Consider the following 12058-nt stretch of genomic DNA (forward strand, 5'->3'; position numbering starts at 1 on the left):
GTGACTCTCACAGGCATCTATTATGCCAAGGGAAAGAAGCCAGACTCACAAGTGTTCTGGGAAGAGTAAAAGCAGGTAGGAAACAGGTAGTGAGAAAATTCACAAATTGACATGAAGGAACTGGGGGTTGGGGTGGGGTGGGGAGGCATTAACAAACATGTCTGCACCCTGACTGTGGCAGCAGTTCTGGAAAACACAGGAAAGGGTAAATTTCACTGTATGAAAGTGTCATGTCTGGGGCCAGGCAGTGACACACCTGGTTAAGTGCACGTTACAGTGCACAAGGACCCAGGTTTAAGCCCCTGGCCACACCTGCAGGGGGGGAAGCTTCACGGGTGGTTAAGCAGGGCTACAGGTTTCTGTCTCTCTCCCTATCTCCCCCTCCCATCTCAATTTCTCTGTCTCTATCCAATAATATATATATAAAGTGATACCTAAGTAACCTTGACTAAGAAAGAAAAAGAAGAAAACTAATAAGGACAGAAGAAAGGGGTGGCTGGGTGTGAAGAGGGAGACCCTCTTGCCTAAGAGAGTAAGGCAAGGCGACTGGGACTTGGGAGAGGCCACAGGTTTAGTGAGGACATCTGTCCACCCCAGGCCAGTGCAATGGCCACTGTCAGCTCACAGTGGGGGTTTCTCAGGACCAGTGCCCCACCCCCAGGGAGCTCCCCCACCTTCAGCCTGGGTGCTCAGTCCCAAAGTAGGTGGGGGATAGAGGACAAATGTGGTTTTTGGATATCCCTGGATGCCCCCCCCCCAAGGCTCCCCTCCCACTCTCATGGCCTGCCTCAGGGAATGCCTAGGCCTCCTCCCTTTCTGTTACCAGGATACTGGGGGAAGGCATTTCCTGCCTAGCTTCTGGAAAGCACCCACTGCCATGGAGACCAGCTTAGAAGCTGGGAGGGCCTCAGTCCTAGAGAGCTGAGACAGAAGGCCAAGGGTCCTGAACTAGCTGCAGGGTCTCCTCTAGGCTGGTAGGAACCCTGCTCCAGAGGTTGTAGAGAGACCTACACAAGGTCTACCATCTAACACCCACCCACCTGGGTACGTTTCTCCCCATAGGCTCCTGCCAGGAATACATCTCAGCCCAGTTTCCTCTCTAGTGGGAAAGTGGGGTACTAGACCACACAGCTACCCCACCCTGACAACCATGTTTATCACAGTGATGTTTGGAGGTAAGTGGGTCCCTTCCCAGGGAAGACACCTGGGAGTGGATAGGTGATAGCCTTGGGAAGGAAGGGCATACAAGGAAAGGGAATAAGGTTTAGAAGAATAAGCTGTGACAAGGTAAAGACTCCCATAGGGCATCTATGTTTAAAGATATGTTTATTGGGTGGAGGCAGATAGCATAATGGTTATGCAAAGAAACTCTTGGTACCTGAGGCTCCAATGTCCCAGGTTCAATTCCCCATACCACCATAAGCCAGAGTTGAACAGTGCTCTGGTAAAAAAAAAAATATATATATATATATATATATTTTTTTTTAATTTATTCCTTTGTTGTCCTTGTTTTATTGTTGTAGTTATTATTGTTACTGATGTCATCATTGTTGGATAGGACAGAGAGAAATGGAGAGAGGAGGGGAAGACAGAGAGAGGGAGAGAAAGATAAACACCTGCAGTCCTGCTTCACTGCTTGTGAAGCAACTCCTCTGTAGGTGGGGAGCCCGGGGCTCAAAACCGGGATCCTTAGGCTGGTCCTTGGGCTTTACACCACCTGTGCTTAACCCGCTGTGCTACTGCCCGATTCCCAAATAAAAAAAAAATGCTTTTAAGCTTATTGAACCATTTCCTGAGCAGAGGGAAATGTTTTTAAATTGAATAATCTCAATATCTTCCTCTCTCTCTACCAGAGCATTGCTCAGCTCTGACTTATGGTGGTACAGGGGGTATTGAACCTGGGATTTCAGAACCACAGGTATGAAAGTCTTTTGCATAACCACTATGGTATCTCCCCCTTCCTAAACTGCAGTAAATTCTTAGCTGCTGAGTCCAAGATCAGGTTTAAAGTTGCATTGTGAAGCCTGAGCCACGATCAGATTCCAGGCAGGCACTATGGCAAGAAAGGGGTCCCTGCAGATCCTGTGTGGGTGGGTCCCACGCAGTGTTTAGTGCATAGTTGTCACCACATCTGTGGAGACAGACAGGGGTGATTCCAGGCCTAATACCTTAGTTCTTGAGAGATGGGAAGGATGGAGTAAGGGTCTTAGATTGGGGGAGAACTGAGGGACTCATGTTCTCACTTCTTATTCCCCATCCCCACCCCCACAGCTGGCTGCTGGGAGCTGGTGAACCCCTGGTGCAACCTGGTGACCCTTTCAGCTCACCTAAAGCAGAGGGGGAAGGTGCCCACAGATGGTGAGAGGGCAGGGAGAGGTACTGCTGGGCTGGGAAGAGGGCTGTCAAGGGGTGGCTAGCAGCCCTGTCCTGCCTCCCTTCCTGTCATCCCAGCGACCATCGCCCTCCTGGCTGAGGATGGACACCTGGTGAGTCTGGATAAGGGACTGAAAGAAGGAGCTTCCCCAGACCCCACCATGGACAGTCTCCAGTTACAGGAGCGTGGAACTTATGTCCTAGTGCAGATAATCAGTAAGTTGGATACAATAATTCCCCTTCCAGAAGTTGTATTGGAATGTAAGCAGAGGGTGGTGGTGGTGACTCGCCCAGGTCACCCAGGCCCTGTCCAGTCCCTACTTTGTCTAGGACCTGACTTTGATGCCTCACATCCATGGATGGCATGTCCTGCCCCATCCTAGGTTGGCAAACAGGTCTAGGGTGAGAGCAAGCGGTGGGCACCATCAGGTCAGGAAGGACTCTATCATCTTCCTTCCACAGAAGGGGAAGGTGGGGCTCCCAACCGTTATGAGTCCCTCCTAGAGAACTTGGATGACTGGAATCCAGAACTGGCAGGTCAGTTGTGATAGGAGAGCCCAGGGCCAGGGAGGGTGCACCTGCCCACGCAGGCCTGACAGGCAGGTTCTTCTGGGACCTTCCAGAGGAGCTACGCAACTTGTCGGGACTACCCTCCCTGGGGAATGGCTCTAAGAAGCGCACAGGCACTCAGCGTAGCCGCCAGGACCAAGTTCCCACTTCAAGATCTCGAAGGGTAGGTTCCCTGCTGTCCAAGACCCGATAGCCGAAGCCAGGAGCCAGGTATGGAGGGGATGTGGACCTCTGGGGGTACACATCCAAAATGGGAGCCTGGCCCAGGGGACAACAATTCTTCCCTGTACACACACATACACCCATTAAGTATGGAACAGATTGTTTCAGGAGACACCTCTCTGGAGTATGACCACTAAGGGCAATCCTCAGTGCCCAGGTGTTGGGGTAGAGCTTGGCACACAAGGTGCTCAGTACAGAGCTGCTAAGTGGATTCAGTTGAAGCAGTACACACAGCATGTGATGGCATGGTCTGCACTTGGATTTGAAGAGACTGCTTGTCTGGGTCCGGCAAGTCCTGTGACCTGGTACATTAAACTGATAGGCTGAGCTAGATTCAGACTCAAAGTAGTTTGGCTGTGAACTCTACCTCCTGTGATCCCCCCCCCCCCCCCAACACACAGCAGGCCAGCAACTCTTGCAGAATCTGGACTTAGAGAAGTTGCGTCAGCGAGAGGGGCAAGGTTACAGCACTAACCTTGGATAAGGCCACAGACATAAGGGCACAGGGGCTGGCCCTGAGACGTGGGTACAGATAAAGGGAGCTACAGGCAGAGATAAAAAGGGAAGAGGAGACAGGCTGTTGAGAGAAGAGAAAGGGAATCCCAGCACCCAGTCATATGCCCTTGGGATCAGTTGCTAAAGCCTTCCCCTCCCTGCACACATACACACACACACTGCCATGGGCAAAAGGAAAGTTCCTCCTTCCCCATCCAGAAGACCAGCTTAAAGAGAAGCATCTCTTCCCAGAACATCCATCCATCCATCCATCCATCCATCCCACCTTGTCGGTGCAGACAGGCCATTGACAAGACACACAGCAAGACTTGGTCTAAAATAAACTCTTTTAATCGTACATTTGTGTCTCACTCCCATTCACAGTTAGATGGGTACAATCTGAGGGTCGTGGTCTAGCTGAGGGGGTGGAGGGCTGGCCCATATTGTCTGCCCTGTCCTCCTCAAGGCAGAGAGCTCAGACCTGCAGGAGAGGTGATACAGGCTGGTAGGAAGGCTGCAGGTGTGGGAAGAGGGACCACCCCTCCTCTCCCTGCCCGCCACCCACCAGTAGTCACTCACCATGGTTGTATTTACACTGCTTCAGGGCCTCACTAAAGCCCTCACACAGGGACAAGTCGCTCTGAGTGGTGGAGCAGTCCAGAAACTGCTTGATCTCATAGGCGCAGGGCCCCAGCTGTAGAGGCTGGGGGCCAGGATGGACCGGGGCCTAGGAAACAGCAAGTAACCTTGACTATGGGCTCAGGGCTCCCTGGCAGGCTGAGGGACCAAGGACCAGCAAACTCCTAAGGCTGATGCTGGCGTCCCTACTGGCAGCATTTCCCTGCTGCCTCATAATGGGTACCAGGGGTGGGGTGGTGAGGGGAGGTAGAAAGGCTCCTGTAACCTGTACACTTGGCAGTCTGGGTCCTATACCCTTACAAGTTCTAGCACCTTCCATGCTCGGCCATATATACTGACACATCCTCACAACTCGTGACCATGCTAAGCTCTGGTTTGGCTCAGGACTGGTGGGGAAGGACGTTCAGTTGGACATGGTCCAGCAAGGAAAAGTTAGTAACCCTTGACCTTTGAGTCTGGGCAGCTAGGTGAGCATGAACTTAGTAATTTCAACATTGTCGCCCCTCTACTTGGGTGACCTTGAGTGAAGCTCCCAGTCTAGGCTTCCCCAGCGTTGAAAAATCTAGAAACCTTAGGTGGGACCACATAGTACTAAGTTCAAGGACACGCTCAAAGATTTGGGTTTGAGCCCGCAGCTCCCCACCTGAAGGGAGTCTGCAGGTGTCACTCTGTCTCCCTATCGCCCCATCCCTCTCAATTTCTCCCTGTCCTATCCAATAAAATGGAGGGGGGGGGTCGCCAGGAAAAGTAGATTCGTCACCAGTGCACACATCACAGTGCTCAAGGACCCAGGTCCGAGCCCCCGCCCCTCCACCTGCAGGGGAAAAGTTTCACAAGTGGTGAAGCAGGACTGAAGGTGTCTCTCTCTCTCCCTATCTCCCCCTTCCTCTCAATTTCTGTCTCTATCCAATAATAAATAAATAAAAATATTAACAAAAAAAGGAAAAACCTTAGGTTGGGGCAGGAGCTGTGAGGGAAAGGAGGCCAACCGTAGGGGAGGAGGAGGAAGACCTTCCTGGGGTCCCTCACAGCCCTTGGCCGCTCCAGCAACCCCAGTTGGGGGACCCCGAGACCTGCCTCTCCCCCCCGCACCCCCCTGCGCGCCCCAGTGCGCTGCTCACCTGCTGAACCGCAGGTTGTGCGGGCTCCGAGCTGCCCCCGCTGAAGGCTCCGGTCAGGGCGCTGCCCACCACGTGGCCCACGGCCGAGCCCACGGCCATCCCCGCGGCGGTGGACGCCATCTGCGCCATGAGGCCAGGCTGGCCGGAGGGCGAGGGCGCCGGGGCTGCGGCGGCGGGCGGCGGGTGCGCTGGAGGCGCGGCGGCGCGGCTGCAGGGCAGGCGGCAGGGCTCACGTCAGTCGGACCCAGGGCCCTCCAGGGAGAGAGACCCCCTACCCCCACCCCCACTCCCGGGACTCGAGATCATGGCCTCCCCCACCCCCAGCCCTGCCGACATGGCGCTGCGGCTGCCAAGGTCACACGGGGTATCGGGCCGAGCGCCTCTCCGGGCCACCCCGCACCTCGCTGGCCGGGCGGCGCTGCGACTCCCCCGGGGCATGGCGGCAGCGGAGCCTGGTCGAGCCGAGCGGCTGCGGTGGCTGCGGTGGCTGCGGGGTCTGGGGTGTTTCGCGTGTCTCGGGGTGGCAGACTTCTGCAGCGTTAAGGACACCGGGGTGGGGGCGGGGCGCGGCAGCCTCCCAGACACGCCTCCAGCGGGAGGCACTTGGGCGGGGCAGCGCCGGCCTAAGGCAGGATTTAGCAGAAAGGTGGTTTTTTGTTTGTTTGTTTGTTTGTTTGTTTTGTTTTTGTTTTAACCTCCAGGGTTATCGCTGGGGCTTAGTGCCTGCACCACGAATCCACTGCTCCTGGAGGCCATTTTTTCCATTTTTGTTGCCCTCTGTTATTGTTGCCATTGCTGTTGTTATTGTTGGACAGGACAGAGAGAAATCGAGAGAGGAGGGGAAGACAAAAAAGGGGAGAGAAAGATAGACACCTGCAGACCTGCTTCACCTCTTGTGAAGCAACCCTCCTGTAAGTGGGGAGGAGCCAGAGGCTGGAACCAAGATCCTTGTGTTTCCGGCCATGTGCACTTAATCCGCTGCGCCACCACCCTGCCCCCTGTTTTGTTTTGTTTTTCCTTAACTTTTTATTGGGGGCTGGGCAGTGGCACACCCGGTTAAGTGCACATAGTTCTAAGCGCAAAGACCTGTACCAAGATCAAGGTTCAAACCCCCGGCTCCCCACCTTCAGGGGGGAAGCTTCACAAGCAGTGAAGCAGATCTGCAGGTGTCTTTCTTTCCCCGTCCTCTCTCAATTTCTCTCTGTCCTATCCAATAAAATGGGAAGAAAAAAAAATGGCCTCCGGAGCAGCAGATTCATAGTGTGAGCACTGAGTCCCAGTGATAATCCTGGAGGTGAAACAAACAAAAAATTATCTTTATTTATTTATTGGATAGAGACAGCAATCAAGAGGGTAGGGGAAATAGGGATAGACAGACACCTGCAGCCCTGCTTCACCACTTGTGAAGCTTTCCCCCTGCATGTGGGGACCAAGGGAGGTGCAATATGTGTGCTTAACTAGGTATGCCACTGTCTGGCCCCTGGAAATGTATTTTTTATCTTAATTTTTATTTTATATTATTATTGTACAGAGACAGAGAGAAATTGAGAGAGAAGGGATAGAAAGGGAAAGAGGCAGAGAGACACCTGCACCCCTGCTTCATCCCTCGTGAAGCTTTAAAAGCCCCCTACAGGTGGGGACCAGGGGTTTGAACTCAGGTCCTTGCTTACTGTAATGTGTGCATTTAACCAGGTGCGCCACCACCTGGCCCCTTTAATTTTGATTTAATTTTTTTTTGTTTTTTTTTTTAACCAGAGCACTGCTCAGCTCTGGCTTATGGTGGTGCAGGCAATTGAACCTGGGACCTCAGAGCCTCAGGCATGAGAGTCTCTTTGCATAACCATTATGCTATCTTACCTGCCCTCAGTAGGAAGTTTAAACCCGTGCCCCTCCAGCTAGGATAGTGGACCTTCAAAGACCACTGCAAGGCGCAGGGAGAAGAGCACAGGCTGTGCAGTGCCATCCTGAAGTCTGGGAGAGAAGACAGAGAAGCGCAAGTCTGAGGCCTGCAGGAGTTGGGGCTCTGCTCCCCTTCTCCCTCTGCCTCACTACCGTGTGATTGGCTAGAGCCCAGAAAGAAGAGCCCTAGGGAAGAGCAGGAGCAACCTGTTCTCAGAAACCCCACCAGGAGGCGCCCGGAGCCAGAAAGCGCTGGCCAGAAAGCTCTACAAGCACCTGCAAGCTGGGGCCTCCAGTGTGGCCCTCTATACAACTTAAGTGCAGAGGACCCTGGACATTTGTTTACAATACTGAATTCAAACACCTCTCTGCCCCAAAGACTGTGACCTGAGTGCCTAGAGACTTTATGCCTCTAGGAATAAAACCAATCAAGAGTTCAATTCCTGCAGCTTGGAGGTTTTATCATGCTGGATCCAGGGCAAGGGGAGGTGGAGATGTGGGTGCAGGAGGCTATCCAGCCCTCCAGGAACTGGCTTCCCAGCTTCCCAGCCCTTTAGGAAACAAGCTGAGTGACTTGGCAAAGATCATATGATTACCATGACTTAGTTACCTTCTCCCTAGACTGAATGCTGGCATAGGTGGGGGTAAGGAGACCCTCCTAGCGCTGGGATTACAGGGTGGGAGTGGTGGGGCTGGGTAGGGTGGTGGGCATGAAATAACCCAGAGGGGAAGCTGGCAAAGTGACTCAGCTGGTAGGGTACAGGACTTGCATGCCTGGGGTCAGCCTAGGGTTCATCACCAGCACCATAGCACTGAATGTACCAGAGTTATGCTCTAGTATCTCTCTCTCTCTCTCTCTCTCTCAATAAACCTTTGGACTGGTAAAAATAGCTCACTTGGATACTGTACCTGTTTTGTTATGCATTCCCCACCACACTGAAGGAAGCTTCAGTGCTGGGCTGCTTCCTCTCCCCCCCCCCTTTTTTCTCTACATCTCTCAATCTGAATAGCTCAGCCTAGAGCACTGAAGCTCTAAATCTTTAAAGTTTGGTACCTGGGCAACTGGAGAAATAGCTCAACTGATAGAGTAGTGGTTCAACTCCCAGTACCACATGTACCAGAGTGTGTTCTGGCTTCTTCTTATCTCTTTCTTGTATGAAGCTTTCCCTGATATGTTATCAATAAAAATAAATCTTAAAAAAAATAAAAGTGGTGGTCCGGGAGGTGGCACAGTGAATAAAGCATTGGACTCCCAAACATGAGGTCCTGAGTTCAATCCCTGGCTGCACATGTACCAGAGTGATGTCTGGTCCTTTCTCTCTCCTCCTCCTATTTTTCTCATTAATTAATAAATAAATAAAATCTTTTAAAAAATAAATAAAAGTGTCCAGCACCTTCAAATATATATTGCTCTTCCAGGCTACCAGTACCTCCAGGTCTACATTTGTGCTCTTTCTACACAGATCTCTCTGTCCATCTGTGAGGCAGGGCGTTCCCCTCACCCCAGCCTGGGCGTGGATCTCAGTTTTTTCCTCTCTGATGTGGGGAGGTGAGCATGTAAAGTGTAAGCCAGCCTCTTGTCACAGACATGCCAAGGTCTGGTCCAAAGTCTACTCCTCTGGAGACTGTCTGAGTGCTCTTTGTTTGCCAAAGTGGCCCATCATTATGGGTTTATCTGGGTCCTCTTCTTGCAAGAAACCTTCTGTGATAAATCCACTTATATAAGTGCACTGTTAACCTCTTAAGGTAGTCACACTCATGTTTTTTTGTTTTTTACCAGAAAACTGTTCAGCTCTAACTTATGGTCATGTTGGGGACTAAACCTGGGACCTTAAAGCCCCTAGCATGAAAGTCATTTTGCATAACCATTATGTTATCTCCCTAGCCCAGGAATGAACATTTGTTTGTTTGTTTTACCAGTGAACTGCTCAACTCTAGTTTATGGTGGTGCTGGGGACTGAATCTGGAACTTTGCAGCCTCTACTGTGAGAGTCTCTTTGCATAACCGATATACTATCTCCCCTGTCCTGAATAGTTTTATTAAAATAATTACATATTTGCATGTGTGCACAAAAAGTGAACACCTAGACCATAACACTCATGATCTATTGACCAAATCACTAAGAATGAAGTGTAAGTATGCATATCAAATCTTACTAAATATAGGATGTTTCACAAACTTGCATGTCATCATCATATGGAAGGCATACTAATCTTTGTCATTCCAATTTTACTATATGTGCTACTGAAGCAAGCACTAAGTATTTCTTTCTTTATTTTAGATTTATTTATTCATGAGAGGAGAGAATTATAGCACCACTGCTGGAGATCCAACTCAGGACCTCTTACTTTAGAGTACAACTGCAGTACCTCTCAGGCTGCTGTAGCATTTCAATTGTTAAAAATGAGTTAGAATGCTGAGCTTGCATACCTAAGATGATGTGTGTCAAAGGAGTGCTCTGCTTCTCCCTCCTTCTGCTCATGTTGGTAAACAAATCTTTGAAATAAGTCATTTTAAAGAAAAAGACAACTGTTGAAGTACCAAAGGTCGCTTGCTGTCTTCCCTCTTTTGGCCACTAGGAGTCTCTGTGGAGCCTTCCTAGAGAAGCTCTAAGGACTGGGGCTCCAGTTGAGTCAGCCTGCAATCTCCCTCATGCTTCCAGATCTCCCCTCTGAACTTAAGCCCAGACAGAACGCTCACGGTGGTCTCACTGTGACTTGGCTCAAGACCGTGCTCACCAGGACAGGAGTGACTGCATTTCAGCTCTGCAGGGTTGCCCACATGGGACAGATTTCCTTCTGAGGTAAATAAAGGCCCTGATCATCACAGAGTATGTGAGAATGGAGGACCCGCTCCAGCAGATGGATGTGTGTCCCCCTGACCCCTTGCCTGCCTGCCATGCTAGCCCCCAATTCCTGCCTCCTTCCTTTCTCTCAGGAAACTGGCCCTAAGGGTCCCTGAGGGGCATGTTGGCCTCTGACAAAAAGTCAACTTGGAACCCCAGTCCCCCCTCAGCCACGGGCTCCTTGGTCTTCTGCTAGTAGACCTCTCTGTCAGATCAGCTATAAGGCTGCCTGACCTTCCTGCTTGCCTGCTCAAATGGCAGTCTCTTCCCCTGGAGAAGATGATCAGGGTTCCAGCTATAAAATGTCTATGGCTCTGTTCTAAGATGGAGACCTGGCTAGTCTCCTGCATATGACTCTGGTTCCCCTGGGGCACATTTTATTCTACTTTCATTGCTTATTGACTCTACTTTTTTTTAAAAAAAGATTTTATTTATTTATTCATGAGAAATGATAGGAGAGAAAGAACCAGACATCATTCTGGTACATGTGCTGCCGGAGATTGAACTCAGGACCTCATGCTTGAGAGTCCAGTGCCTTATCCACTGCACCACCTCCTGGGCCACTATTGACTCTACTTTTTAAAAAAAATTATTTAAAATTTATTTATTCTCTTTTTTTGCCCTTGTTTTATTGTTGTAGTTATTTATGTGGTCATTGTTGGATAGGACAGAGAGAAATGGAGAGAGGAGGGGAAGACAGAGAGAGGGAGATAAAGATAGACACTTGCAGACCTGTTTCATTGCTTGTGAAGGGACTCCCCTGCAGGTGGGGAGCCCGGGGCTCGAAATGGGATCCTTATGCCAGTCCTTGTGCTTTGCACCACATGTGCTTAACCCGCTGCACTACTGTAGCCTGACTACCTCTACTTTTTTTTTCTTAAAGAGTTATTTGTTAATGGGAGGGAAGTGGAGAAAGAGAACCAAAACCACTTTAGCACAGTCAATGCTGGGGACCTCATGCTTGAGAGTCCAACATCCTTTTTTTTTTTTTTTGAGAGTCCAGCATCCTATCTGATACACCACCTCCCAGATAGCTATATTGTATTGTTGTTATTATTATTATTATTGCCACCAGGATTACTGCTGAGGCTTGGTGCTGGCACTACAAATCCATAGCTCCTGGCAGCCATCTCCCCCTGCTCCATCCTCCATTGCTGACACTATGGCCTATTTACATAATCATTGTTTTGCCTGAAAGATCCCCACCTTTGATCTTTCTTCTTTCTACCTCAGACCTGCCCTGCCTGCAGGGTACATTAATCCTGCCAGTTAAAACCTTAGAAGCTTTCTACCTTCCCGCTCTTTCCTTTTCTCCATCCCCTTTCCTAGCCATGTCCTTTTCCAACCTGCCACTTCTGGTTCTAAATATATAAAAGCATTGTCTCTGATCAATAAAGACGCATTGCATTCCTGCTCTGCCACAAGTTCCTGGTCTCTCTCCTGTGTCGCTGAGTAAGCAGCAGTAAGCAGCAGCCCAAGCTGGCTCCTGTGGAGTTCTCTCCAACCCAGAGAGCACGTGCCCAGGAAGAAACACCCTCACGCTAGCCCAGCACTGTTTTTCCTATTTTATTTTGACAGGAGAGAGAAAAGGAGAGATAGAGAAGGAGAGAGAAAGATAGACACTTGCAGACCTGCTTCACTGTTCCTTCCTGCAGGTGGAAAGCAGAGCTTGCACATGGTGATATGTGCACTTAGCTGTATGCACCACCACCCAGTCCCCCTATTTTATTTATTTAAATATTCATTTACTTGAGGAAGTGGGAGGAAGAGAGAGAACCAGAGCATCACTCTGACACATGCTATACCTGGTACCATACTCAGGACCTCATGCCTGAGAACCCAACACTTTATTCACAGCACCACCTCACTGACTTCTATTATATTTTGAAACAT

General features: G+C 50.4%; 2 protein-coding genes across 4 annotated transcripts in view; one reads left to right on the forward strand and one right to left on the reverse strand.

Moving 5' to 3' along the window:
• Window positions 1-1035: 1035 nt before the first annotated feature.
• On the forward strand, window positions 1036-4012 carry C1H22orf15 (chromosome 1 C22orf15 homolog). 2 transcript variants are annotated; one of them, XM_060194801.1, is made up of 6 exons: window positions 1036-1175; window positions 2272-2358; window positions 2452-2589; window positions 2836-2910; window positions 2997-3153; window positions 3880-4012. In XM_060194801.1, exons 1-5 carry the CDS (start codon window positions 1151-1153, stop codon window positions 3134-3136), a joined length of 465 nt encoding a protein of 154 aa, XP_060050784.1. In that variant the 5' UTR covers window positions 1036-1150; the 3' UTR covers window positions 3137-3153; window positions 3880-4012. The 2 variants fall into 2 exon arrangements, with proteins under 2 accessions (XP_060050784.1, XP_060050776.1); XM_060194793.1 differs by having other exon boundaries at window positions 2997-4012.
• CHCHD10 (coiled-coil-helix-coiled-coil-helix domain containing 10) overlaps window positions 3990-12058 on the reverse strand; it is a 71943-nt gene continuing 63874 nt past the window's right edge. Inside the window, exons 2-5 of one of the 2 annotated variants that reach the window (XM_060194812.1) lie at window positions 5821-5909; window positions 5421-5628; window positions 4240-4387; window positions 3990-4141 (exon numbers count right to left, since the gene is read on the reverse strand). In XM_060194812.1, the coding sequence (XP_060050795.1) occupies window positions 4122-4141; window positions 4240-4387; window positions 5421-5628; window positions 5821-5858 (414 nt within the window). In that variant the 5' untranslated portion in view covers window positions 5859-5909 and the 3' untranslated portion in view covers window positions 3990-4121. Of the gene's footprint in view, window positions 4142-4239; window positions 4388-5420; window positions 5629-5820; window positions 5979-12058 lie in introns of those variants that run through there. The other variant, XM_007536438.3, reaches the window with a different exon arrangement.

This window comes from Erinaceus europaeus, chromosome 1 (assembly GCF_950295315.1).
Source record: "Erinaceus europaeus chromosome 1, mEriEur2.1, whole genome shotgun sequence".
NCBI classification, from domain to species: domain Eukaryota; kingdom Metazoa; phylum Chordata; class Mammalia; order Eulipotyphla; family Erinaceidae; genus Erinaceus; species Erinaceus europaeus.